The 27,394-nt window shown below is 36.9% G+C and overlaps 1 protein-coding gene across 1 annotated transcript in view; it reads right to left on the bottom strand.

Annotated features, from left to right (window-relative positions):
• The window catches only part of PFDN1 (prefoldin subunit 1), a 64,536-nt gene that overhangs the window by 28,839 nt on the left and 8,303 nt on the right, over nucleotides 1–27,394 (bottom strand). Inside the window, exon 3 of the mRNA XM_036752938.1 lies at nucleotides 15,748–15,832. Coding sequence (XP_036608833.1) covers nucleotides 15,748–15,832 — 85 coding nt within the window. The remainder of the gene's footprint in view (nucleotides 1–15,747; nucleotides 15,833–27,394) is intronic.

Here is a 27,394-nt window from a genome sequence, read left to right as displayed (position 1 = left end):
AAGGCAATCGGGGTTAAGTGATTTGCCCCAGGTCACACAGCTAGTATCTGTCAAGTATCTGAGGTCGTATTTGAACTCAGGTCCTCCTAATACCAGGGCCAGTGTTATACTGACTGCGCCACCTAGCTGCCCCTCAAATTTTCTATTTTACATCTAGTACCAAGAGTTTTGATGATCACTACTTTATATTAGACCTTAAATACTGGTAATAATGCTAGACCTTTTGGTGCCTTCTCCTCTTTTTTCATTATTCCCCATTAGATTTTTGATGCTGCTATTGTTCTGTCTCCTTCTGTAAGGCTGGCAGTCTTGGTGGTATGGGACTAAACAAAATTATTTCTTATTTTTTGAATTGTCTTCCTTTATTTCCATAAAGAGAGTTTTGTAGCTGTGTAAGTCCTAAATGTGTCTTAGTTAACTTGACTTCCAGATAGTGTTTTATAATATCTTGATTTCTCACAAAGACACTAGCTTCCACTTGCTCCAATCTAATTTCTGAGGTAGTATTTTCTTCAGTGGTCTTTTGGACCTCCTTTTCCATTTGGCTAATTCTGCCTTTGATGGCATTCTTCTCCTCATTGGCTTTCTGGAGCTCTTTTGCCATTTGAGTTAGTCTATTTTTTAAGGTGTTGTTTTCTTCAGTATATTTTTCAGTCTTTTTCTGGGTCTCCTTTAGCAAGTCATTGACTTGTTTTTCATGGTTTTCTTGCATACTTCTCATTTCTCTTCCCAATTTTTCCTCTACTTCTCTAACTTGCTTTTCCAAATCCTTTTTGAGCTCTTTCATGGCCTGAGACCAGTTCATGTTTTTCTTGGAGGCTTCTGATGTAGGCTCTTTGACTTTGTTGACTTCTTCTGGCTGTATATTTTGGTCTTCTTTGTCACCAAAGAAAGATTCCAAAGTCTGAGAGTGAATCTGGGTGCGTTTTCACTGCCTGGTCATGTTCCCAGCCAACTTACTTGACCCTTGAGTTTTTCAGCAGGATATGACTGCTTGTAGAGTAATGAGAACTATGTTCCAAGCTTGGGGGGATGCGCCAGCTCTGCCACACCAGCACTCCTCCTTCCCCAAGAACCCTCAACCCAGACTGGACTTAGATCTTCAGCAGGCTGTGCACTCCTGCTCTGATCCGCCACTTAATTCCTCCCACCAGGTGGGCCTGGGGTCAGAAGCAACTGCAGCTGTAGTTCTGTAGCTGCTCCACCTCCGCTGCCCCGGGGGCGGTGGCCCAACCGTGAACTCCTTCCACTCCCACAGCTTTTCCCACTAACCTTCTCTGTTGTCTTTGGTGTTTGTGGGTTGAGGAGTCTGGTAACTGCTGCAGCTCACTGATTCAGGGCTCCAGGGCACACTTTGCCCGGCTCCTGGTCTGGTTGGTCCGCGCCACCCACACTGGGCTCTGCTCACCTCCGCTCCGCTCCCAGCTCCATGTGCAAAAGACCTCACCCAGCAACCATCCAGGCTGTCCTGGGCTGGAGCCCTACTTCCCTCTGCTATTTTGTGGGTTCTGCAGTTCTAGAATTGGTTCAGAGCCATTTTTTATAGGTTTTTGGAGGGACTTGGCAGGGAGCTCACGCTAGTCCCTGCTTTCCAGCCGCCATCTTGGCTCTGCCCCCAACTTCCAAATATTGTAACTATTTAACTATATTTCCTATTTTAATCACTTTCTGCTGGGTTTAGTTAGAAATATACAGAAATGCAGATGATTTTCATGAGTTTATTTTATATGCTACTTTACAAAAGGGAAGCTCTATTTTCCATTACAACATGATATCCTCTAATTTTCTTCTCATTAAGTAGTTCACTAAACAATTCTTCAAGTATAGTTAGCAAAAAAGACTGCTGTCCAGCCTAGTTAAGCATGGAGTGGTCCATCACCAGCATATTGGCAACTAAAGGATGAGCTGTTTAACCATGGCAATGGATTAAAAAAAAATATGAAAGCATGAAATGGCTCTAAATCTTGTATGGTCCTCTTCTGTTACAGTGGTTAATGGTAGTGGAATAGTAAAAAAGAGAGTACAGAATGCTAAGAATCCCATGGTTTTAAACTATCTACAAATACTAATTTATCTCTTTTAACCTAAATGAGGTATTTTTGTTCAGTGACTGAGGTAACAGACTACTGGAGGAAGTAAACTGCATCCACACTGAAATTATTTCTACATATGAAAGCAAAAGATAGAAAAAAAGTATCTGAAAAATGGAAAAATGGCTCATAGGCTTCCCTCAGAGAAGTGAATAAAAGAATTGGTGGAATCATTTCATCCTGTACCCAAAACAACAAGTAATAGCATTTCATGTTATATTTGGTGGTATCACCTTTCAATTACTTGTGATGAGCATAAGTAAAACAACACCATGAAGATAGCCGCAGCATATGCGCCAACATCTGTTAGATACAAGGGAGAAGTAGAGTATTTCTATGAGGAACTTAAGATTCTCCAAACCAAGAAAGAATAGTCCTTGATGCCTGGCAACTTGAACACTTAGAAAATGTTTTTAAAATACAGCACATTATGAAGAAATGAAAGAAAACAAAAGCTTATAGACCTCTCAGGAGCCTCATACCTATAAATCATAAATCGTTTCTTCAAGAAGAGAATGAAAAGAAAAGCAGCATGGCATAGAGGATAGAAAGTTGGCCTCAGAGTCAAGAAGACCTACGTTCAAGTCTGTCATCTGTCCCTGGACCCTACGGGTAAATCACTTATGAATACTCCAGGCAAAGACTATAAATTTTAAAGAAGTTGTGGATTGGTAGAGGGAGTTTCCTACACCAATGAAATCAGAGGTCAGACCCATCTCCCACTACCCACCTCCCACTACAACCAGCATCACCATTTGTCATTTCCTCTTCTGTCAACCTTGCCAAACTGATGGTACTTCTTAGAGATGATTAACAAATGTAAAAGTCAATGCCACAATAAAGTCAAATGGGCTCAAAAATGCATCAGAAAGAAAATACTTTATCACCTTTCCAAGAAGAGTAGCATAGACAGAAAACAAGCTTGTTCTAAGAACCAACTGGGGTAATTTATCCCAAGGGCATTCACCAACGAAACTGGAAAGACAATAGACATAAATGGAATAGATATGCCAGCATTTCTGTAACAATTTACTCTTATAATCAAAAACAGTGAATAAATAAATGTTGAAGGTGATACAATTTTAAAAGCACTCAAGTCTCTAGATATAGGATCCAAATTGGAAGGGAATTTAGAGATCTGCGAAAGAGCTAGAATGCAGACTCAAGTCTGGGAACAAGTTCAGCACTCCAAGTTCAGTTCCGAGCTTTTCCCACTGCATGACAATGTCTCCCACATCTCAAAAAAGGAAATGATTCCCACCCCCCCCAAAAGAAAAGACCACAGATAGCTTTATTGCTCTAAAAAGCAACCCAAAAGACATCTGCAACCACCAACCTATATGCTCACTCTCATGTCTATGAAATCTTTACAACAATAACCTACAAACATATTGAGGATATTTTAATTTTTTTAAATTCTATCTTATTTTTTTCAATCAACAAAAATTCCCCTTCTCTCTCTCTTACACCTCCTGCAATGAGAAAGAAAAACAAAAATACTGTATTAAACATGTATAATTAAGCAAAACAAATTATAGCATTGGCCACATCCCCCCAAAATATGTCTCATTCTGTACTCTGAGTCTTTCATTTCTCTATCAGGAAGCAGGCAGAATGTTTCACCATTAGTCCATAGTGAGAATATTCTTGACAAAAGTGAGAAATTGGAATATGCTGACAATTTTCTACATTTTCACAATCATACAACTGACCAGAAGGTATATAAAATACACAATCCCTCTGAATTGACTGTTGATTATCAAAAAAAAAAAAAGCACTTCACTCAGCAGAATAAAGCACAGAATGAATTTAAGGCTCTCCTCAGATAAGTTGTCTTCTATGCATCTCTTAAAATCATGCAAGGCTTCTTAATAGTTATTTTCAAGAATATGAAATAAAACAGAAAACAGGGAGATGTCTGCGCACTAAAGTTATCCGCACGGTGTCCTAAATGAAAAAGGATTCTTTAGGGATAGAGAAGTTTTCCATATACTTTCTATGGATGATGCACTGACTGCATCAAGACACAGAGTACTACTGGTCTCCTCAATGAGATCCACAGCCACTCAAAAGAGATCAGTCTAACAATCCTTTGTTGGAAAAAAATGAAGTGGATGAAGAAAGCACATTACCTTGATTATGACATACGATGGATTGGCAGCCAACTGAGTTAGTCCGTAAATACACATATGTTAAATAGGGATTCATATGGACAATGAGCTAGGCCCATGATTAAATAATAGGACACAAGAAACCAGGGAGATTGCAAATTTGCAGCATTTTCAATTACAAGTGGCTCCCTGATATAAAAGCCTATCTTTTCACCATAATATTTTTCTGATGATGCTATATTGCTTCAAATGAGAATACATACCACAATCTCCAAAGACTCAAAACTGTGAAAGACCAAAAAAGATCAATGGAGAGATACATGATGGCTACAAATAGGCTGCAACCACTTCTACACAAGAAGTAGCAGAAAACAATTAAGGACACTTCTAACTGGAAAAAGAAGTGAACTATTCCAGCAACCACAAGGAATAATATTAGGACATATACTTAGGACGACATACTTAAGAGAGTTTAAGTGTTGTAATGATATCTAAACCCCTTAAAAGATCTAGAAGGAAGGACTCTAGAACACTGAGTAAAACATCTGTAGAGGATCTATGGACTTGACTAAAATGACACAGGATAAAACAGCATGAATGAGTTGTAATTTTCTTCAATGGAGAAAGTATCTATACCACTGTGATCACACAGCTATCAAAGTTCTAAGCTATCTATAAAATTCATAAAAATCTCTTTAGTGTAAATGATTATAAACACAAGCAATTTCATCATTATCCACAGATATGTAGTTAGAGCAAGTAGTCCCATGGTACTGTTCTGGGTACTGTGTCCCTTATAAAACAGAACTGTAACTAAGCAGTTGGTACCAACAGACAAAATAATAAGTATGTATTAAGTAATTTGTAATTAAGTAATCTGACTCTGTTTATGTAGTACTGATAATATTTTAATATAAAAGGATATGCCTGTAAGGTAAATTATGCTTAGTATGAATTGCTCTCAGACCACACCCCTCCCCAAACTCCTCTGAATTACAACGTGTCATATTCACAAAATGTTGCAGACTTAAATACCTTCTGTACAAAAACTATCAAAAATGCCTGTAATTTGCTCTACCTTGCATCATATGTAGCTAATAAATTAGACTTAAAAAACCCGAAGGAAGTACAGCAACACTGGTTCACTCTCATTTTCAAAAACAGGTCTTGATTTAACTCAGAAATTAAATTGGTTATTTCCTTATTATTACTATTATTAAGTAAAGCTGCTGCTTTAATTCCCAGAGGGTCATTTAGAGGCAGACCAAGACCAGATTTTTTAATTTAGATGATCCCAAGTACATAAAATTCTCACAGATTTTGAAGAAATGTCTACTGCCTTAATCCCAAATGTGTGTAATTTAATTATTAAACGTTCCCTTGAATTGACTAACAGTACCTACCATTTAAAGTTCTAAATGTTAATATTCACTTCTACTCACATACCCTTCTCTATGTAAAACACTTCCTCTGAACAATTTCTACTTTTGCTTCAGTTTGGGCAAATCTATAAAAGAGAGCAGAAACTGATGAATAAGAATCTAGGTTGAAACTAGCAGGATAAACAATCCATTTAGCTTCTCCCTTCCATCCAGTCAAAAATAAAAGGAAGCACTCAACAATGCTAGAAAAACAGTCTATGGATAACATAAGGAACTCGCTGGAGGTAAAATGAAAGGAATTAGTTTAATTAGAAGGCAAGATCATGTAAAATATGAAGCTACCAGAAATTTACAGAAATCAGAGTGACAGTCTAACTCGTAGTAGAACAAAAATGACAAAAAACTGATATAGAGTGTTCTTGGAAGGGTAGAATTCAAGGAGGAATATTTTCAACAGATACAGGTATAAAGAGCTATATTCTAAACTAAGGTTCTTTTCCTCACATATTAAACATACAATGAAAATTTACAATAAGAAAACAGACTAAATAAAGCATTTTAAATATATTAATGCTATAGGACAGCTGACTGGCTATCCATCTGCATTCTATTTGCAATTTAGGAAACAAGACTTTGTGATTAATACCCAAATACAGAAAAAGTTAAATCCAACCTTAAAAAAATTTAAGAAACTACCTTCACTGTAAAAGACCAGTGATAATTCTTATTAACTTCACTGCTCCTTAACAAAATTATTTTTAGAATTAACTTCGATTTTTAATTTCCTTTAAAATTTTTCCACCCTTAACAGTTAACCTCAAAATCCTCATCAAACCTGAGATGTTACTGCCAACTCCTGGAAAAGGGAAAAGACATTCCCAAAATATATCTAGGAAAATGTTCTCATTTGGACCATAAATCATTATGTACTTGGGACATAAAGAGATTCTTTGCAAACGATGAAAAATTCTCACTGCAAATGACCAGCAAATAATGGACTGGTATATAACCAACCTTCTCTAGAGGCAGCACTAACTATGCAGAATATGATTCTAAATCCATCTCTGACACAATAAGACAACATATCCATGGCTTCAAGATATTAACAAGTCAGTATGAACGTTACGATTTCCAAATGCCACTCTCTTTTAGACTTAAGTACTAACAACTATTTTAATTATTTTTAACTATTTTATTTCTCGTGGGTATCAAAAACACAAACATTCTAAAGAGAAGGACAAGTAGTACACGGCTGAAATCCCAATCCATGGAACTGTAAGAAAAATCCCTTCAGTGGCTTAGTCACTATTATAAAGCAGCAATCATCAAAATTACTTGGTACTGGCAAAGAAATAGAGCGGTGGATCAGTGGAATAGGTTAGGTACACAAGATACAATAGTCAATGACTGCAATAATCTACTTTAGGATAACCTCAAAGACTCCAGCTTCTGGGATAAAAACTCACTACTTGACAAAAACTATTGGGAAAACTGGAAAACAGTATGGCAGAAATTAGGCAAAGATCAACATCTTACACCACATACCTAGAAAAAGTCAAAATGGGTACACAATTTAGACATAAATTTAGACATGCCATCAACAAATTAGGAAAGCAAAGAATAGTTTACCAGTCAAACCTATGGAGAAAGGAAGAATTTATGATCAAACGAGAGATAGAGAGCATTATGAAACACAAAATGGATAATTTTGATTACACCAAATTAAAAAGTGTTTGCACTTGTACTTGCACTTGCACAAACAAAGCCAATGCAACCAAGATTAGAAGGGAAGCAGAAAGCTAGGAAACAATTTTAAAGTCAGTTTCTCTGATAAAGGTCTCATTTCCAAAATATATAGAGAACTGAGTCAAATTCATAGTTCAAGTCATTTCCCAATTGATAAATGGTCAAAGAATACGAACAGGGAGTTTTCAGATGAGAAATTAAAGCTATATAGTCATATAAAAAAATGCTCTAAATCACTATTGATTAGAGAAATGCAAATTAAAACAACTCCGTGGTACCACCTCACACCTATCAGATTGGCTAACATGATGAAACAGGAAAATGATATATGTTGGAGAAGATGTGGGAAAATTGGAACACTAATGCATTGTTGGTGGAGTTGTGAATTGATCCAACCATTCTAAAGAACAATTAGGAACTATGTCCAAAGGGCTATAAAACTGTGCATACCCTTTGATCCAGCAATACCACTTCTAGGTCTATATCCCAAAGAGATCATAAAAATGGGAAAAGGACCCATATGTACAAAAATATTTACAGCAACTCTTTTTCTGGTGGCCAAGAATTAGAAATTGAGGGGATGCCCATCAACTGGGGAATGGCTGAACAACTCAAGGTATATGAATGTAATGGAATAATATTGCTCCATAAGAAATGATGAGCAGGTAGACTTCAGAAGAACTTGAAAAGATTTGCATGAATTGATGCTGAGTGAAGTGAGTGGAACCAGAAAAACATGTACAGTAACAGCAACACTGTGCGATGACCAACTTTGATAGACTTAGCTCTTCTCAGCAATGAAATGATCTAAATGATACTAAAGACTCATTATGGAAAATGCTATCTACATCTAGAGAAAGAACTATGGAGTCTGAACACAGATCAAAAGCATACTATTTCTCCTTTTTTTTCTTTCTTGTGGTTTTTCCTTTTGGTTATAATTCTTCTTTACAACATGACTAATGTGGAAATATGTTTAATATGATTGTACATGTATGGTCTATATCAGACTGCACACCCTCTTGGGAGGGGTGAAGAGAGGGAGAGAGAGAAAATTAAAAACTCAAAATCTTATAAAAGTGAATCCTGAGGACTGAAAATAAATAAATAAATGTTGAAAAGAAAAGAAAAAAAATCACTTCATCCAAAAAGCCCCTTTTTTGTGTCTTATGACTGTTGCGGCAGTAAAGAAATAGTTTAATTCTGGAACTCAAGTTTATCAAGTAAGGTAAAAGAGGCCTCCAAATCAAAAATGTGACTTGAATTTTTGCAGTAGGGCAAAGCAGCAAGTAAGCGTTCGAAATGGATAGAGGCTTTTGCCACTGTAACCCCAATCCTGTTGGGATCACTCTGTAATCAATCAACCAATAGACACATATTTATTAAGTATCTACGATGTACCAAGCACTGTGGTGGGTGCTGGTGACACAATGACAAAAAAGAAAGAGTCTTTTCCCTCAAGGAGCTCATATTCTACTCTAGGGATAGAACGTATACATACATAAGTAAATATAAAATAGATTTTTTTAAAAAGTTACCATTAGTAAATTACTCCAAGAAGTCAACTGCACAACAAAGAACATGCCAATTTATGAAGCAATTCTGAACTGTTAGACCTCCAGACAGACCAATCAACTAATAGATGCTACTGTCTTCTTTTTCCAATATGAGAAGTTTATTCTCCTCATATTTTAACACTATTTCTAGTCTCTCAACTTACCCTTACAAAAATACAGATAATGAAAAAGTGTCCATCATGCTTAAGTTTTCATTTGATGGTCTCAGTTTCCTATTCTGTAAGAGGCTGGGCTAGATGGTCTCTGAAATCTCTTGCAGATTCAGATCTATAGTCTTAAGATTCTGTGAGGACACTGCTCTTAAAGAAGGCCTGTCTATAACTGTACCAGCTCAAAAATAAAGTGGTTAAGGCAAAACTGGACACATATCCAAGTCCCTACCAGCCACCACCCGGACTATGGAAAGAATGACCCTCTCTAGGAGGGGCAACATTTCCTCAATTATAGGAATTCCTCCAAAACATTCTCTCATCTGAGTATCAGAAGTAAACCAACTGCAAAGTGTTACAGGGCCCCTCCCACCCAGTTCACTCATCACTATTCTTCCTGTTCTCATTAGCAACCACTTTTAAAATTGCCAGTCCAAAGCTGATATTTTTGCAGAAGATGAAGTTGTTTCTTACCATTTGCTTACGTCAGAGTGTTATTTTGCAATCTGTATATTGCAAAATTAGGTGCGTAACAAAAATGTCCTGAATGGGTCACAATATTCTGGGTTTCCTCATTCCCGTTCGTCAATCTTTAGCCAGACTGGGGTGAATAGTAGTAACCACGGTACAAAGAAGGAAGATCGATGACTGGTATTTGTGGATAAAATGCGATAATGGTGATGAAATGTAATTAGACATGGCCTGACTAGTGTCAGAATGAGGCATCAGGGTAAAATAAAAAAAGTGCTGGACCTTCAGTAGAATAATGGCTCTTCCACATACTACCTATATTTCCTTGGGGAAGTCATTCATTTCTCTAGGTTTCCAGGGCTTAGCACTGTGCCTGGTTAATAGAAGGTATTTAAATGAAAGCTTGTTGACTTGCTTTGCCTTCTAACTCTAAATCTATGATCCTATGATCTTCTGAATGGAAAAGAAGGTCAAAAAACTTCCTAGTATAAGCTAGAATGGAAAAGATTAGAAAACTTAGGGTTAGGCTAAGCTAAGATTTGAACTCCAGCTTATCCACTTACCTATCCACATCTAGAGAAAGAACAATGGAGGTACCAAACACTTATTGTAAGATGAACTTGTCCACTGCTACAAAATGAGACATAAGAAAAGTCAAGTTCTATTACTTCTGATCTCATCCAAGTGCCGACTCATATTCCCTCTATTAAAAAAATGAATATTTTTTAAAACTAGAGAAACACAGTTACTTCCATAGGTGGATATTTTTCTAATAATAGAAAAGTCTACTTTAATAATGCATCTAAACACTCAACTTTCCTTTTTTTAAGAAGTTATTTATCTACTACCCACCTCCTGACAGAGGTGATAAATATGCAGAACGAAACACGTTTTTGGACATGACAAATATGGGAATGTGTTTTGTTTGACTATTTGTTACAAGGGTTTTGTTTTCTAATGGAGGGAGAAAAAAAACAAATGCTTGATAATTGCAAAATATAAAATTTTATATTAAGAAAGCTGTTTATCATCATCAGTTCCAAAGGCATAAACATTTATTTCCCCAAACAACAAGGAAGGTTAAAATTGTATATTAAAATTTCTGCCTTACATTTTTCTCCTGATAAATAAGAGCACCATTATCAGGCTTCTAATCATCACTAAGATGAAATGGTACTGTTCTTTCTTGGCCACTGGCCTACCATATTTATTAATCAGGAAAGTAAAATCTCTAACAAATTAAAACCCTTTGAATTTATCTACCATCTAATCCAACCCTCTGATTTAACAGAAGAAACTGAGCAGAAAGGTTAAGTGTCTTAACAAAATAAAAAATAGTCTCTCACTCCTTAAAAATATCTCTTGCTAGTATAAAATAAGGCCACCAAATCTGTCCAATAAAGAAAGAGATTCTTGGGTATATATGTTTTAAATTATCATAGTGACAGAGACAATAATAGAGCTATCGTGATATAACTTCACTCTTTTGTAGAACACCTTTCAAAAATGGAAGATTTATTTTTTAAAATTTGTTAAATCGTGGTCTGTGATATCATAGAAGATCAGATCATAACAGATCAGTAGCTCTAAGAAATTCCCTAGGATACTACAGGAGACAGTCTAACTGATTCAGCAGATGGCTAAGTCAGACTCTGAACCACTGCCCCAAAGGGTATTCATACAAGATAGATAATAAAATTACCTAGGAAGTCATTAAATGTATACTCTGAGAAATCTTAATCTCTAAGATATAATGAGTAGCTCGTTGTCTACTAGTGAATTAAACATCCCAAAGAATATTTTACCAATATCCTAAGAAAAGTATTCTATTACGATTCTTATTATTAGGAAATTGTAAGAGTTAACTCAATTTCCCCAAAAATTTACTAATTGCATGTACTTATAAGACCTTTTTTCAATTTAAATTATTCCTCTATAATGTACCGGGAAAAGGAGAAAGGCAGAGGTAGAATGGGGTAAATTATCTCACATAAAAGAGGCAAGAAAAAGCTTTTACAATGTAAGGAAAGGGGGGAGATGAAAGGAAATGAGTGAACCTTACTATCATTGGATTTGGCTTAAGGAGGGAATAACAGACACACTCAATTGGGTATGGATATCTATCTTACCCTATAGGAAAGTAGGGAGGAAGGGGATAAGAGAGGGGGGGATGATAAGAGGGAGGGTAAAAGAGAATCAGAAGCAAACACTTTTGAGGAGGGACAGGGTCAAAGGAGAGAATAGAATAAATGGGAGGTGGGATGGGATGGAGGGAAATACAGGGTGTTCCTAAAGTCTGGACACATAGGCAAAAATTCATGTTTTCAAGAAATGAAATGAATGAAATTTTCAACATTTTATTTAGTTGGAATATTAACAAATAACATCTTCAATATGATTTCCATCATTTGTGATGCAAAGGTTGATGAGCTTTGCATTCACATGAACTCGATGCATTAACTCAATAACTCCACACTGCCATCAATTTTGGCACATTCACTCTTGGAATGTGAACATGAAATCATATTATGTTATTTGATATTCCAAATTCCAATAAAATAAAATGGTGAAAATTTCAATCATTTCGTTTCTTGAAAACACACATTTTTGCCTATGTGTCCAGACTTTAGGAACAACCTGTATAGTTAATCTTTTACAACATGACTGTTATGGAAGAGTTTTTCATGACTACACATGTATAACCTAGATTGAATTCCCTACCTTTTCAATGAGGGTAGGTGGGGAAGGAGGAAAAGAGAGAATGTGGAACTCAAAGATTTAAAACCAAATGTTAAAAACTGTTTTCACAAGCAACTGGGAAATAAGCAATGGGGTATAGAAATCTATCTTGCCCTACAGGAAAAGAGAAGGGAAGGGGATAAGAGAAGGGGGCGGCAGTGATAGAAGGGAGGGCAGATTGGGGGAAGGGGTAATCAGAATGCACACTGTTTTGGGGTGGAGGAAAGAGAGAGATGGGGAGAAAATTTGGAACTCGAAATCTTCTGAATGTTGAAAACTAAAAATAAATTAATAAAAAGAACAAAACTAAAGTATTCCTCTCCTTCATGGTGGTAAGACCTTTAAGATATTTTTGTTGTTGCAGATGACTTCTAAGTTCTTGTTTAAGACCTGATAAAGCTTAGAGGAAACACTATATACACACCACAGCAATACACAGAGATTGTCATAGCCTTGAACTTGCCATCACCCACAAGTGTTCCATGTCCATGAACTCTGAAATTCCATTATCTGATCCTGATCCGCTATCATTCTACTTCTCCCTCTGCCTTGCAACTTCATACCCTGCTCTTTGTTCTCATTATGATCTCCAATCCCTCCAACCTTCAGTTTTTTGCCAGGCTATTACCCCTACACTAAGCTATTCTCTCATCTTAAACCCAATGAACCACTTAATTCTACACTGCCCTCTTCCCCTGTCCGTTTGTCCTACTGAAAATCTTGCTCTGCCAAACTTCAGCTTTCGATCACTCCCACTATCTGCCGCCTTTGCTCCAAATAACGTGCTGCTGAACAAAACTAGAGAAAATCACAAAACTGTGCTGACCGATTCGCTACAAATTTAAGTTTAATCTCAACTAGGCCTTCACCATGGCAAGGTATTCTTTTATACCTCTCTAACCAATTCACTACCCAACTTACTACAGTGACTTTTTGAAATCTTCTTATCCCTTCTCAGATCTCCTATGGCTAACCTTTCTCCAGCCTACTCAGTTGAAAATTTCACTTCATATTCCACTGAAAAATTTGAGGTCATTCACCAAGAGCTCCCTCTTCTCCCCTTCTCATCTCACACCATTCAGAAGTCTTTCACTATCTCCTCCTTCATTCCCATCTCCTATGAAGAGGCATCCCTCTCCTTGCCAAATCAAAGCCCTCTACATGCAAGTGATACCATTCCATCCTATCTCTTCCAAGAGACGGTACCCTTTCAACTCCACTATGCCACTGTTCTTTAATCTCTCTGTATATATTAGCTGCTTCTCTCTTTTTTTTGGAGGGGGGAAGGCAGGGCAATTGGGGTTAAGTGACTTGCCCAAGGTCACACAGCTAGTAAGTGTGTCAAGTGTCTGAGGTCACATTTGAACTCAGGTCCTCCTGACTCCAGGGCCGGTGCTCTACTCACTTCAACACCTAGCTGCCCCAACAGCTGCTTCTCTACTGCCTACAAATACACCCATGTTTCCCTCCTTCTCAAAAAACCCTCACTTGATCAATCCATCTCTACTAGCTATCATCCCATATCTCTCCTTCCTTTTTGTGGCTAAACTCCTTGAGAAGGCCATCTATGATAGCTACCCTCCACCTCCTTTCCTTTCATTGCTTCTTAACTCCCTACAGTCTAGCATCTGACCTCATCATTCAAGTGAGGCTACTCTCTCCTAAATTACCAATAAGGTTTTAATTGTCAAATCTAATGTTTTTGTTTTTTTTCTCAATCCTCATCCTTCTTGAACTCTGTGCAGCCACTGACAATGCTGATCACCCTGTTCTCCTTGCTACTTTCTTCTCTCTGGACTTTCATGACATTGTTCTCTCCTGGTTTTCATCCTACCTGTCTAACTACTCCTTTGCTGGATCTTTGTCCAGTTCATGCTCACTAGCTTTGGATCCCACAGGGCTTTGTCTTGGGTTCCTTTCTGCCTAAATGCTATTTTACTTGGTGATTTCATCAACTCCCAGAGATTCAATTATCATCTCTATGCAGATAATTCTCACCTCTATCTGTCCAGCCCTAACTGCTTCCCTGATCTCTAGCCTTGCATCTCTCACTGCCCACTGAAAATCTCAAGCTGGATGTCCTATAAACATTTTCATCTCAATATGTCTAAAACTGAATCCATTATCTTTCCCTCTCCCCAAATCTTCCCTTCCTGATTAACATTGAGGGAACCACTATGTTTCCAGTCACCCAGCCTTGCATCCTTAACTACTCACTCTCTCTCACCTCCCCCGCCCCGTAACCAATCATTTTTCAAGTCTTGTCATCTCCACCTTTTAACATCTATCATATATTCCCCATCTTCTCCTGTGATGGATAAAAAGTTTGAGACACAGAGTTTCCGGGTAATTAACCATTATAGTAATTACGCTAGCAGATAATTAATAAAAGGGGTCAATGGCTCTCTAGAATGCCAAAGACCCCTCATGGAACCCACTCAACACTTACATGCCCCTGGAAGAACGGGTGTTCCTGAGGGTGGCAATCAACTCTGACTGGTTAACAATGAGAGCATGAATATTATAATGAGGGGTGGACCCATTCTGATGAGGCACTGGGGGCCGTGACTTTAATCACCCTTGCTCCCAGACCACCCCCGGCCTTACTCCCCTCCATGTTTTCTGTCTTCCCTGTTGTTTCTAGAAGAAGATGCTCCATCTCCTGACTTCAGGTATTTTCACTGGCTGTCCCTCATAGCTGGAACTCTTTCTCTCTCTTTATCGCCACCTCCTGGCTTCCCTGGCTGCCTTCCAAAGGCAGTTAAAGTCCCAACTTATGCAAAAAGCCTTTTCTAGTCCCTCTTACTCTTGGTGCCTTCTCTTTCAGATCAAATATATCTATCTTGTTTGTACATAGTGGCTTACTTGTCTCCCATATTTGCTTAAGAGCAACTTGAATGCAAAGACAGGTTTTGGGGGAGAGGCTCTGCCTTTATACGCATCCCCAGTACTTAGCACAATGGCTGACACATAGTAGAAATTTAATAAATGCTTGTTGATTGACTAGCAGGCTAAGCCAACATCCCTACCACTTGTTCTCATTCAAGATGTTACTATACTTTGGGGGGCAGCTAGGTGATGCAGAGCATAGAGCACCAGCCCAGAGTTAGGAGGAACCGAGTTCGAATCTGACTTCAGACATTTACTAGCTGTGTTACCCTGGGCACGTCATTTAACTCTGATTACTTTCACACACACAAGAAAGATATTATTAAATTTTTAAAATAACTGAGGTATTCATTTAATTCAGTGGGCAAAATCCATAAAGGCTCTTTGAATTCATAAATAAGTTCTCCTCATTCCCCATCCTATATGTTTAAAGAGCAGCATAACCCTCTTCTAATTCACATTTCAGTGGTGAAAAAAATCTAGATAAAAGATCTTTTATCACTATAACTTTTTGTATCCACATAAGTACGGAGAGATTGCTCCTTGTTCCTCATTTTCAACTTTACTTCAGATATCATTTGCTTAAAACTTACTTCCAGTTCCTTAATTTTTTCTTCTGCTATCTTCTGTTTTTCTAACAGCTGGTTGTGAATTACTTCCTTGGACTGAAGAATAAACCTAGAAAACAAAAGTTGAAAATTAAGCAAGGAAGCTGTGTTCACCACAAATCAATAACTATTAACCACAAACACAAAACTCATTAAAGGAAAGGGAGTTCTACAAGTCAAACCGAAGGAAGTATTTTGTGCACTATGTCTAGGAAGAAAGCAATACTCAGTCTTCTTGGTTGACAAAGGATCAAGGCCTGATGTTATAAGTTTAAGGAGAAAAACAAAAAAGGTAACAAAATCAACCACAAAGTGATATCTTAAACATATAAAAATGCTCTCTAATCTACATTTAATATTTTATTAGTTGTAGCTCATTAATTACTTTTATCCAGCTATATTTAAAGCACTATCTGTAAAATGCTTGCTCCCCCTCACCCATTTCCTAACAACAGTAACCCATGACCTTTTAAAGTCATACAATCAACTACTGTGTTAGGATCAATGCATTTAGTGTATGTATGAATTCCTTACACAAAAGGCAGAGTAAAAGTCCTACTATTGTTTAAAAGGCCAAAAATACAAATAAGGAAAATACATTTTTCCCCTTTACATTCAGGCTCAGTGCTGATAGAGAAAGATGGAAAAAAAATTAAATGAACAAATAATTTGTTTTGTTTTCTTTATATACTACCACTGAGTTAACAATCCTTTCTGGGGGTACCAGGATAAAACACTGCATTTAGAAAATCTAGGTTCAAGTCCTTGCTGTATGATTTAGTAGCTGGGGGCCCTTAGATAAGTCACTTTGTATCTCTTAACCTCAGGATTTTTATCTGTAAAATGGGAAAAGTAAGAGTTGGACTAAAAATGACAAGAGACAGGAAAAATCTATGTTTGAAAGGATTATGACAAGACAGGCAATGCTGGCAGAATTGTCAACTGCTCCCGTCATTCTGGAAAGAAATTTGGAATTATGTTAAGGAAGTGAGTAAAATGTCACACCCTTTGATCCACAGATTCCACTGCTAGGCTTAAACCCCAAGGATAAAAAAGCCCCACAAGCACCAACATAAAACATAACTTTAGGAGCAATTTCGTAGCAGCAAAGACCTGGAAACAAAGTACATCTGCCCACTGATCTGAGAATAGCTAAGCAAATTGTGGCACATAGATGTAACGGAATATTATTATGTTATAACAGTAATAGCTAGCATGTATACAGAGCTTGAGGCTCAGAGAGGGTAAGTGATTTGCCCAGGATCACACAGAATAAATATCTGAGGCTAGATCTGAACACAGATCTCCCTGGCTCCAACAACATATATACTAGCCACTCAGCTATGATGAAAGAAAGCATCAGTGTGCACCAAAATATTTACTACAATAACAACTTCTGTATGAAGCAAAAAACTGTTAAATACAGTAGATGCCCCATTGATTGGGGGATGGGTACAGGAATGCAATGGAAAATTATTGTGCCTTAAGACATGATGCCTATGGTAAGCATAGAGAAACACAGGAAGAAATGTAAATTCATGCAAAGTGAAGTAGAATCAGGAAAACAACATCTGTAGTGTTTATAACAATATAAATGGAAAGAGCAACAACAAAACTGAATACTGGGAAATTAGAATGACCAATCTTGGCCCCAGAGATCTCTGAGGAGGCACCCCACTCCAACTTCTTTGATAAAGGGACCAAAGGTACAAAATACTGCATATACTCAACCATTGCATGCTACATTGGTACATTTTATTGAAATTTTTTTTTCCTTTTTATTCTCTGTTCCAAGTGATAGCTCTCAGGGAAAGGTAGAAAGGGCAGAAGGATACAATGGAAAATACATGATATAAAAACAATAAATATCAATAAAATAAATTTTTAAATAATACACAAATTACTTTCCTTTACAGGGTTGTTGTAAGGAAAGTGTTTCTTTGCAAATCAAAACTGTCAGAAAAAAATGAGTTACCAGCATTTTATTTACGCTCTCAAGCAGAACATTATACATTTCCATTTCATAGATATGTATGTATTTAAAGTGGAAAACCCTAAAATACCAATAAACTCTATCTGGAAGATATTCTAACAGAAGCAGTTTATGGGACAAATCTTGCAATTAATGAAAAACAGCCAAATGGTTCTCCTTTGAGCACGAGTTACTACTTGAATGTATGAACTTAAAGAACTAGCCAGTGGTCCAGCAGAGTGACATGCATACAGTAAGTGCTTCATAAATGCTCACTGAATTGAATAAGAGATCAAATTTAAAAAGAATCAGGGCAAGAATATGTTGTTTCCTGAATCAACCCTATAATGCTAATAGATACGTGTGACTAAAGTGCTCCACATTCCTAAGAGACTTTACATACACACACACACACAATCACACAGAGACACTGCAACCAGTACAAATCAGGAACCAATTATTTTTTCAAAATGCCCAGGATACAATTTCCTCCTCCTCCTCTTCTTCTCTTCCAAGTCCACCTCCCTCCACTCGCATACACATAGACTGCCAGAGGACAATCCCACAGTGCTATCCTGTGACCTGAAAATTGCTTTTTAACCTCACTGAGTGTTTGAAGATTGCATCTTGAGTAAAGAGATCCGTTAATATAATCACCGATGCTACTCTTAATTATATGAAAATTCTGATCCCTTTTTAAAAAAAAAATCTTACTAATTTATGGGCCTAAATGACTTCCTACATTCAAAGAGATTAAAAATTCATGTGAGATATTTTGCTTTGATAACCTTCATCTCCAAAATTTCTCCTTTAATCCTAAGGACATTTGCTCTCTGTGATTTTAAGGCTAAAACTGACAACATAAGTAATTTCTACACTTCAATTTGTTAGTGGATAGAAAGAGCTGTTTTGGATGATACTTGCTCAGACACCTTGTAAAAAAGCTGGAAAACAACAGGCCACATAGCTGCCAATTAAATCCCAGACACAAAATTCTCAGACTGACAAAAACAAGATTTTATCTAAAAGGTCTCTTAGTCACAGATATGCTTTCATAGTAAAATGCACATTTTTCAAAATGTCCTTGACTATTGGCCTAAGAGTAGCATTCAAATAACAGGTCACTAAGACATCATCTTTATTAGCGGCTGGGAAACTTTCAACGCTAAGATTAGCGGTCAAGTCATTATTTAGGTAGCCTTTAAAAAGAAAGGATCTGAGCAGATTTTAGACCCTTGAGTAGAAAATAAATTTACTAGAAAGCAAGCACATTCAGCAAGCAAAACACACTTTCCACATCTACATGCCCGTCAGGGGCATGTGTTCTTCTGTATCATTCTCAAAGGCCAGGCAGAATCTACCACAGCTAGGAACAAACATATTAAACAGACTCCTAAAAGCTTGTCTCAATGGATATTGACACGATAGGAGAGAAAAATTCTATCACAACAGCTAGATGATGTCAAGCTTAATAGTCAAGTTGAAAGCAGCAAAGAGAACTGAGTACTGAGAGAAATTTAGATTTATATGCTGTCAGAAAGCACTGGAATGCCAGATAGACTTCAACATTTCAGAGGGTCTATGATCTGATTGAAATGGCTATTCTATCAAACAGCAGAGATCACAACACATTCATGCCTTCTGAGACTATGCAATTCTTATCTATGTCCTTCTGTAAATCATGTACAGGAATACATGTTAGAGGCCTTCTGTATCTCTTGACATTATGTGGGTACCAGTACAGCACATAAACTACCCACTTGTTATCCTATAATGCTATTCTAGGGCATCTCACTACAAAAATAGCTAATCTCTTTCAGTTACATATCACTTTATCACCTCTTTTGCCACTTTTTGGAAACAGTATATCACTGGTGCCTATTTGTGCCCACAATTTATCTTTATCTTTCTATTGTCACTTGTGAAGCCATTCATTTTGTTTCTTCAGAGACTGTGGTATTATTCTATGATTTGTAATCACATAACATCCAACATAGGAAGAATTGGTATTAAAAAGATAAGGTTTTGTTTCAGGGAGAAGCATGAGGTCATTAAAAGCACTGTGTGGTTTTCCTAATGCTTGCTCTCTTCCTCCTCATCAATTCTGGGTCTAAGTAATTGTAAACTGCAGTTTGTCTGTCCAAGGCATATGTACTGATAGTCCAGCTCAATGGGCTTTCCACCCAAATGTATATCATAGCGAGGCCAATATTAATTCACCATCCCCTTAGTTTTTCCTGTGTGGATAATTAGGCTGAATACTTTTGAGTGATTATGGATTTTATTTAAGAGGCTATTCGACGTTTCAGGGCTTGATACAAACAACACAATGTCTGTTGTAAACAGATGCTTCCTCTACAGGGAATCAATCTCTCTTGCACTTGAACAATGCACTAAATAGCTTCCATGGCAGCAGCAAACATAACTGGTGAACATGTACTTCTATCTTTTGTTTCACTTAATATAAATAATCAGAATATCAAACAAAGTTCTCTCCAAGTTTTCATCTATCAAGGAATCCTTGATGATCAAAACATATGCAAGGGAAACACTTTGTTGGAGGAGACTCTTTAAGACTGCACTGTCGCTGACTAAGTCAAATGTTTGTTACAGTCGACAACTTCAGTCGGAGTGCAATAAAAGTATTATTTGCATCTTTTAGTCAAAACTGTGATTAGAAAGATGTGATCTGTTTTAGAATATCATTTACAAAAGCCTTCCTGTCCCATCTCATGTTTTCACCGAGGACATCCTTGATACGCATATCAATTTTTCTCATAATACACAGAAAGTACATACATAGGTTAGCAGTTACTAGAATCTTCTTAAATGCTTTTTCCCCCCAAGAAAAAGTTTTTTCTCTCAGTATCTTTATATACATTAAACTTTATACTCAGTATCTTTATGTTACATTCAATATTTTTCCCTCTTTCAGGTAGCTTGAGAATAAATTCTTAAATGCTCTCAAAATTATGCCATCTCCAGAATGGAGATCCTCTGTTTACCCTTAATCTAGTCCAGCTGCTCTTCCCAAAAGAAGAACTTAGTTAACTACAATTACAGCTCCCAGGGCACATTTCCCCCCTTAAAAACATAGTCATTTTAACTCCATAAATGTAAAAGTAACATTGAAAAAAGTGTTTTTTTAAATAAGAACTTTATTCCTCTTTTCTACTATTTGTCTACAAGTCATTAGTTCCAACCCATCAACATGTGATCAAGCAGAGTAATTTCAGACTCACAAAAACTAAATTCATTACAGGAAGAAGTTATGAATGACGATATTAAAAATGCTCAAAATTGCCCCAGCTGGATTATTATGGCTCAAAATTCACTATGAGTTAAGAAATAATCAGGCGTATGGTTTCTCATCCTTTGGTACCACAGACATATGATAGACAGACAGATGGATAGATATTGTGAATTAGAGCAGCTCACACATAGACACATATCTCTTTTTGTTAGGCAAAAAGTTCTCAACCTTCACATGGTAACAAAGCACTGGTGCCTCACAATGGACTGAATTACAAAAGCCTTAGGTCTTTTCTCGAAACTATCCACTTTCCTTCTAAGAACAGGCAGTCAATACAAGAAGACATAAGGTGTTTTCCAGACTTCCCAGGAAGTTCCAATTGAGTCTTTGAGAACATGGGGGAAAAAAAGTGGCCATTTATTTTTATCTTTGACAGGACCTGTGATTTCACTGGTGTAGGGAGTAACTGGTGAAGAACTTTCTCTAACAATGCAGATCAGCATCTTCTCAGCAACTTACAGTCTTAAGACAGTTGTCTGGAGTGCTGAGAGGTTAAGTGGCTTGTCTAGAATCACATAACCATTACGCGTCAAAGGTAGAACTTGAATGTGGATCTTCCTGGGGCCAGCTCTCTAGACAATATGCCATACCATTTTTCAAGCCTTTATTTAGGGCAAAGTATATCTCATTTTCTAAAATGATGCTATTTGCTAAGTGATTACAATCTATGTATGACTGCCTAAAAATCCACTATGAGACTAAGTCATTTGATTTTTATCTCCTCCACCTGGTAATACTATTCTGACTCTTAGATCTAAAGTCTTTACTCAAAAGAGAAATTCTGCTCCTCATAGCTACACATCTGTCTTCTACTGTGGTGTTTTAGTCATCCACAGTTAAACATATCGAATAACTGCTTTGGTGAATCCTTAAAATACTTTTTTAAAAAATCTTCTCTTCTTGTCATTATTACAGTTCATTGCGTAATATTTGCTTGAGTAGCCTGCTGTCATCTATCCTAGCTACCCAGAGATGTTGTGTTAGGATGAGCACCTCTTCAATACTGGCAGGCTGACTGGCTGCAAACCAGGCTATCATTGTTAATCTTTTCCTACCACTTGCTATTCAGTAGGGCTCACAAAATGCACTCATGAAACTGCTTAAAAATCCAGATGTGACATCTATGCCAGAACCAAGTACCATAATCCTTTAAGAAGTTACAACTACTACTAGTTTATAGACTTTTAGTCTGGCCCAGAGTTTGCTGCCTACTGGTGCTAGACTTTTTGACTGATTTCATTACTCCTTTGAGAGCAGTACCTCTACGGACATCATCTTGTCTAAGCATAATTAATGAACAGTTTTCAGTTCCCTATTATTTAATAAAAATCCATGGCCAAGCACAAGATCTGCCAGGTGTGCAATAGCACCTACAAACATTCTTCTTAAGGTTTGTCTTCACTATCTGCAAAGTAATCTATGAGCAGATGCATGTCTTCTTTTGCCTATGTTTTTATAGTGTATAGAAATTGCTAAATGACTATCAAAAGCTCAGAATTTTACAAATACAAAGGTCCTCCTGACTTTTGATAATGCACAGAGTTTGTAGATGTCTGAAAGGATATTCTGATACCAACTTTTGTTGCACTGTAAGGTCTGAATATATAAAAAAGGTTGAAAAAAAATTTGATTATTATACAATATTACTTCATTCCACTGACAAGAGCAAATTGGTCAGTGAAGGAAACTGATGAAACAATCTAACTTCCCTTAAACCTTTGGTCAACTTTTTGAAGAAATCAAACTTGCTCAGGCACTATCATAACCCAGTTTTGTTACTGAAATTGAAAGAGGCTGTAAAGTCTATAATTCAGAATAAAGATTTTGATAATGTTCCCTAACTTTTCCTAAATCTGATATGCAATAAATAGATCCATGTAGGAAGATAAAAAGCACCTTCAAAAGGTATAGTGGAGAACCCAAATGAATACTATACTAAGTACTTCTGATGACTAACAAGAAAAAAATGTTTAAGTCTTTTCTATGACAGAACAAAAGTTGTGTTGTAGCAATAAGAGAACTACCTCAGGCTTTAAACTGGGCCATCTTCTTGAACCCAACATAAATTTTCAGCCACTTTATAAACTATCTTCCTTAGAAGATATGTGTTCGTGGAAATGTGTTTTGCCTGACTACAGATGTATAACCTATGTCAAATTGCTTGCCTTCTCAATGAGGAGGGCAGGGGAGGAAGGAATAGAATCTGGAACTCAAAATTTGAAAAAAAAATGTTAAAAACTGTTTTTATATGTAATTGGGAAAAAAGAAAATATTAATTTTTTTTAAATGTGTTCAAATACTTTCCTTCATATTTCCAAAGTTACTCGTAGGATCATTAGAGAACAGCATTCATGTTCAAAAAACAACCAAGTCTTAGCTTATCCAACACAGAAAGAATTATAATGATAAGCAGTCATGCTTATGTTATTGTTTTAATTTTGAAAATTTCGGTACTAAGACAGCACCTACACTCTAGTGCTATCAATAACAATTAGAATAGTATTCTTAAGAACAACAGAACTTCAAAGTTCAAAAGAGAAAATATGCAACTAAAAAAAGACCCAGTGGGTCAGACTAGAAAGACAGTTGATTCTGAAATGACTTTTCTATCAATTCCATTTGAAGATCTAGTCAATTTCATTTTTTGTGATACTGGGTCCAGTGACTTCTGACTTTCTACTTGAATAGATTCATAAGATCCAGGCATAAGGCTCTTGAGTAGTCTACAATGCTTTGACCTCTTTTAATTTCTTAATCCTAAACCAAGCTTTCCAAATTAATTTTCAGTGTGCCCACTTTCACGAAGGCCCAGAATCAATGAGTGTCAATGCACACACTGACTTAGTTTGGAGGACGTCAAGCAAGCTGTTCAGAGAAGCTCTCCAAAAGATGTTAGTGCATGAATAGCAATCATCATCATGGTGTTTTTATTAATCCCATTGCGAACACCACCATGCAAGATAACCAGGTGTCCCAAGAAATAAAGTTTCTTGATATCTTAGAGGCACAATGAAATCAACTCCAACTCTTTTATTTGCCTTTCCAAGAAGAAACTGTGGAGCCATCCTTCCACTTAACTTCAATTTCCCTTACATATATCTTCTGAGTTCATTTACAGCAGGAATGTCAATGGTGACATGATCTAATCCCTCCAATAAGTAGTATGTCAATTTGTTCAATGGACAAAAATAGTATATTTAAGACTACCAAGAGTTAATGTTTACAGACGGTCTAAAAGCTGAATATTAGCATCGTCTATCCGTTCTTCTGCCAGATACTGTATGAAGTGCTAAAGGAGATGCCAAAATCAAGCTGAATGCCACAAAAGATGAGCTTCCAATGAGTAGTAGGAGACAAATACAAAACAGGCTCCTAATGCAAAAGGAGAAAGTCGTAGAGAAAGTATAACTATATTCTGGCATTACAACAAATGTCTAAAATGCACAGGTACAGGATATACATTGTGGTGCAATTTTAATACTAGGCCAAACAACATAAAAATCAGGGCTTAGCACAATCATGTTCTTATTTAAATACACTTTTTAAAAACACTCTGGGGGAAGGAGGAGGAAGAACAGGAGGAGAAGGAACATTGGGGAAAATTTTGATGATGTAAAAAATAGAAGGCATCAATAAAAACTTAAATAAATAAATATGCTTCTTAATACTGAATTTATGCTGCTATGCAAACTTTTCCTTCATATGGTACGAGAACATTTTGGGTTTTCTTTAAAGGCCAATGGAACATGTTTTCTAAACAAGCTAATATCATTCTCAAAACCTTCCTTAGACAAGAAGCTGGCAATGGAAGTTCCTGGACACAGCATGAGGGGAACATTCTTCCTGACATGTTCATTTGAATTTAAATTCTTTTTTTTTTTAGCTTAAATTATCATTTATTTATTTAATGTTCTTAGTTTTCAGCATTAATTTTCACAAGAGTTTGAATTACAAATTTTCTCCCCATTTCTACCCTCCCCCCCCCACTCCAAGATGGCATATATTCTAATTGCTCCATTCCCCAGTCAGCCCTCCCTTCTGTCACCCCAGCCCCTCATCCCCTTTTCCCTTACTTTCTTGTAGGGCAAGATATATTTTCATGCCCCACTGCCTGCATACCTTATCTCCTAGTTGCATGCAGAAACTTTTTTTTTGAACATCTTCTTTTAAAACTTTGAGTTCCAAATTCTCTCCCTTCTTCCTTCCCCACCCACCCTCCCTAAGAAGGCAAACAATTCAACATAGGCCACATGTGTATCATTATGCAAAACCCTTCCACAATACTCATGTTGTGAAAGACTAACTACATTTTGCTCTTTCCTATCCTATCCCCCTTTATCCAATTTTCTCCCTGACCCTGTCCCTTTTCAAAAGTGTTTGCTTTTGATTACCTCCTCCCCCTATCTGCCCTCCCTTCTATTGTGCCCCCTTTTTTATCTCCTTCCTCCTTCTTTCCTGTGGGGTAAGATACCCAATTGAGTTGTGTTATGTTATTCCCTCCTCAGGTCAAATCTGATGAGAGCAAGATTCACTCATTCCCCCTCACCTGCCCCCTCTTCCCTTGCAACAGAACTGCTATTTCTTGCCACTTTTATGTGAGATAATTTACCCCATTCTATCTCTCCTTTTCTCCCTCTCTCAATATATTCCTCTCTCATCCCTTAATTTGATTTTATTTTTTTTGATACCATCCCTTCATATTCAACGCACCCTGTGCACTCTGTATATATATATATATATATATATATATATATATATATATATATATATATATATATATATATATATATATATATATATAAATATAGATGTATATATATGCATATGTATGAATATATTTTCCCTTCAGCTACCCTAATACTGAGGTCTCATGGATTACACACATCATCTTTCCATGTAGGAATATAAACAAAACAGTTCAACTTTAGTAAGTCCCTTGTGATTTCTCTTTCTTGTTTACCTTTTCATGCTTCTCTTGATTCTTATGTTTGAAAGTCAAATTTTCTATTCAGCTCTAGTCTTTTCACTGAGAAAGCTTGAAAGTCCTCTATTTTATTGAAATTCCATATTTTGCCTTGGAGCATGATACTCAGTTTTGCTGGGTAGGTGATTCTTGGTTTTAATCCTAGCTCCACTGACCTCCTGAATATCATATTCCAAGTCCTTCAATCCCTTAATGTAAAAGCTGCTAGATCTTGAGTTATTCTGATTGTGTTTCCACAATACTCAAATTGTTTTTTTCTGGCTGCTTGAAGTAGTTTCTCCTTGATCCGGGACCTCTGGAATTTGGTGACAATATTCCTAGGAGTTTTCTTTTTGGGATCTTTTTGAGGAAGCAATCTGTGGATTCTTTCAATTTCTATTTTACCCTCTGGCTCTAGAATATCAGGGCAGTTCTCCTTGATAACTTTTAAAAGATGGTATCTTGGCTCTTTTTTTGATCATGGCTTTCAGGTAGTCCAATAATTTTTAAATTATCTCTCCTGGATCTATTTTCCAGGTCAGTGGTTTTTCCAACAAGATATTTCACACTGTCTTCCATTTTTTCATTTCTTTGGTTCTGTTTTATAATATCTTGATTTCTCATAAAGTCACTAGCCTCCAATTGCTCCAATCTAATTTTTAAGGTAGTATTTTCTTCAGTGGTCTTTTGGACCTCCTTTTCCATTTGGCTAATTCTGCCATTCAAGGCATTCTTCTCCTCATTGGCTTTTTTGGAGCTCTTTTGCCATTTGAGTTAGTCTATTTTTTAAGGTGTTGTTTTCTTCAGTATTTTTTGGGTCTCCTTTAGCAAATCATTGACTTGCTTTTCATGGTTTTCTCGCATCATTCTCAATTCTCTTCCCAATTTTTCCTCTACTTCTCCAACTTGCTTTTCTAAATCCTTTTTGAGTTGTTCCGCCCGGCTCCCGGACTGGTTGGTCCGGGCGCAGACCATGCTGGGCTCTGCTCCCAGATCCATGGGTGATAGACCCTACCCAGCGACCATCCAGGCTGTCCTGGGCTGGAGCCCTGCTTCCCTCTGCTATTTCATGGGTTCTGCAGTTCTAGAATTTGTTCAGAGCCATTTTTTATCAGTGTTTGGAGGGTCCTGGGGGAGAGCCCTAGGCAAGTCCCTGCTTTCCAGCTGCCATCTGCCTCCTTGAATTTAAATTCTAAAAATAACATGAGTATACATTCTTTACAAAAGCACCAGTACCAATTATACATGCAACAATGTACAATTCTAATTACTACACTAGGATGAATCTCACAGCCAAGTCCCAGTGTAAGTAAAAAGACGGAGAAAAGGGTATTAGTAATTCACAATTATAGTTTCTGTTCATTTATACAGTCTTACTCTTAGC

Source organism: Trichosurus vulpecula, chromosome 3, assembly GCF_011100635.1.
Source record: "Trichosurus vulpecula isolate mTriVul1 chromosome 3, mTriVul1.pri, whole genome shotgun sequence".
Classification (NCBI taxonomy): domain Eukaryota; kingdom Metazoa; phylum Chordata; class Mammalia; order Diprotodontia; family Phalangeridae; genus Trichosurus; species Trichosurus vulpecula.
This window is presented reverse-complemented; position numbering and strand designations above follow the sequence as displayed.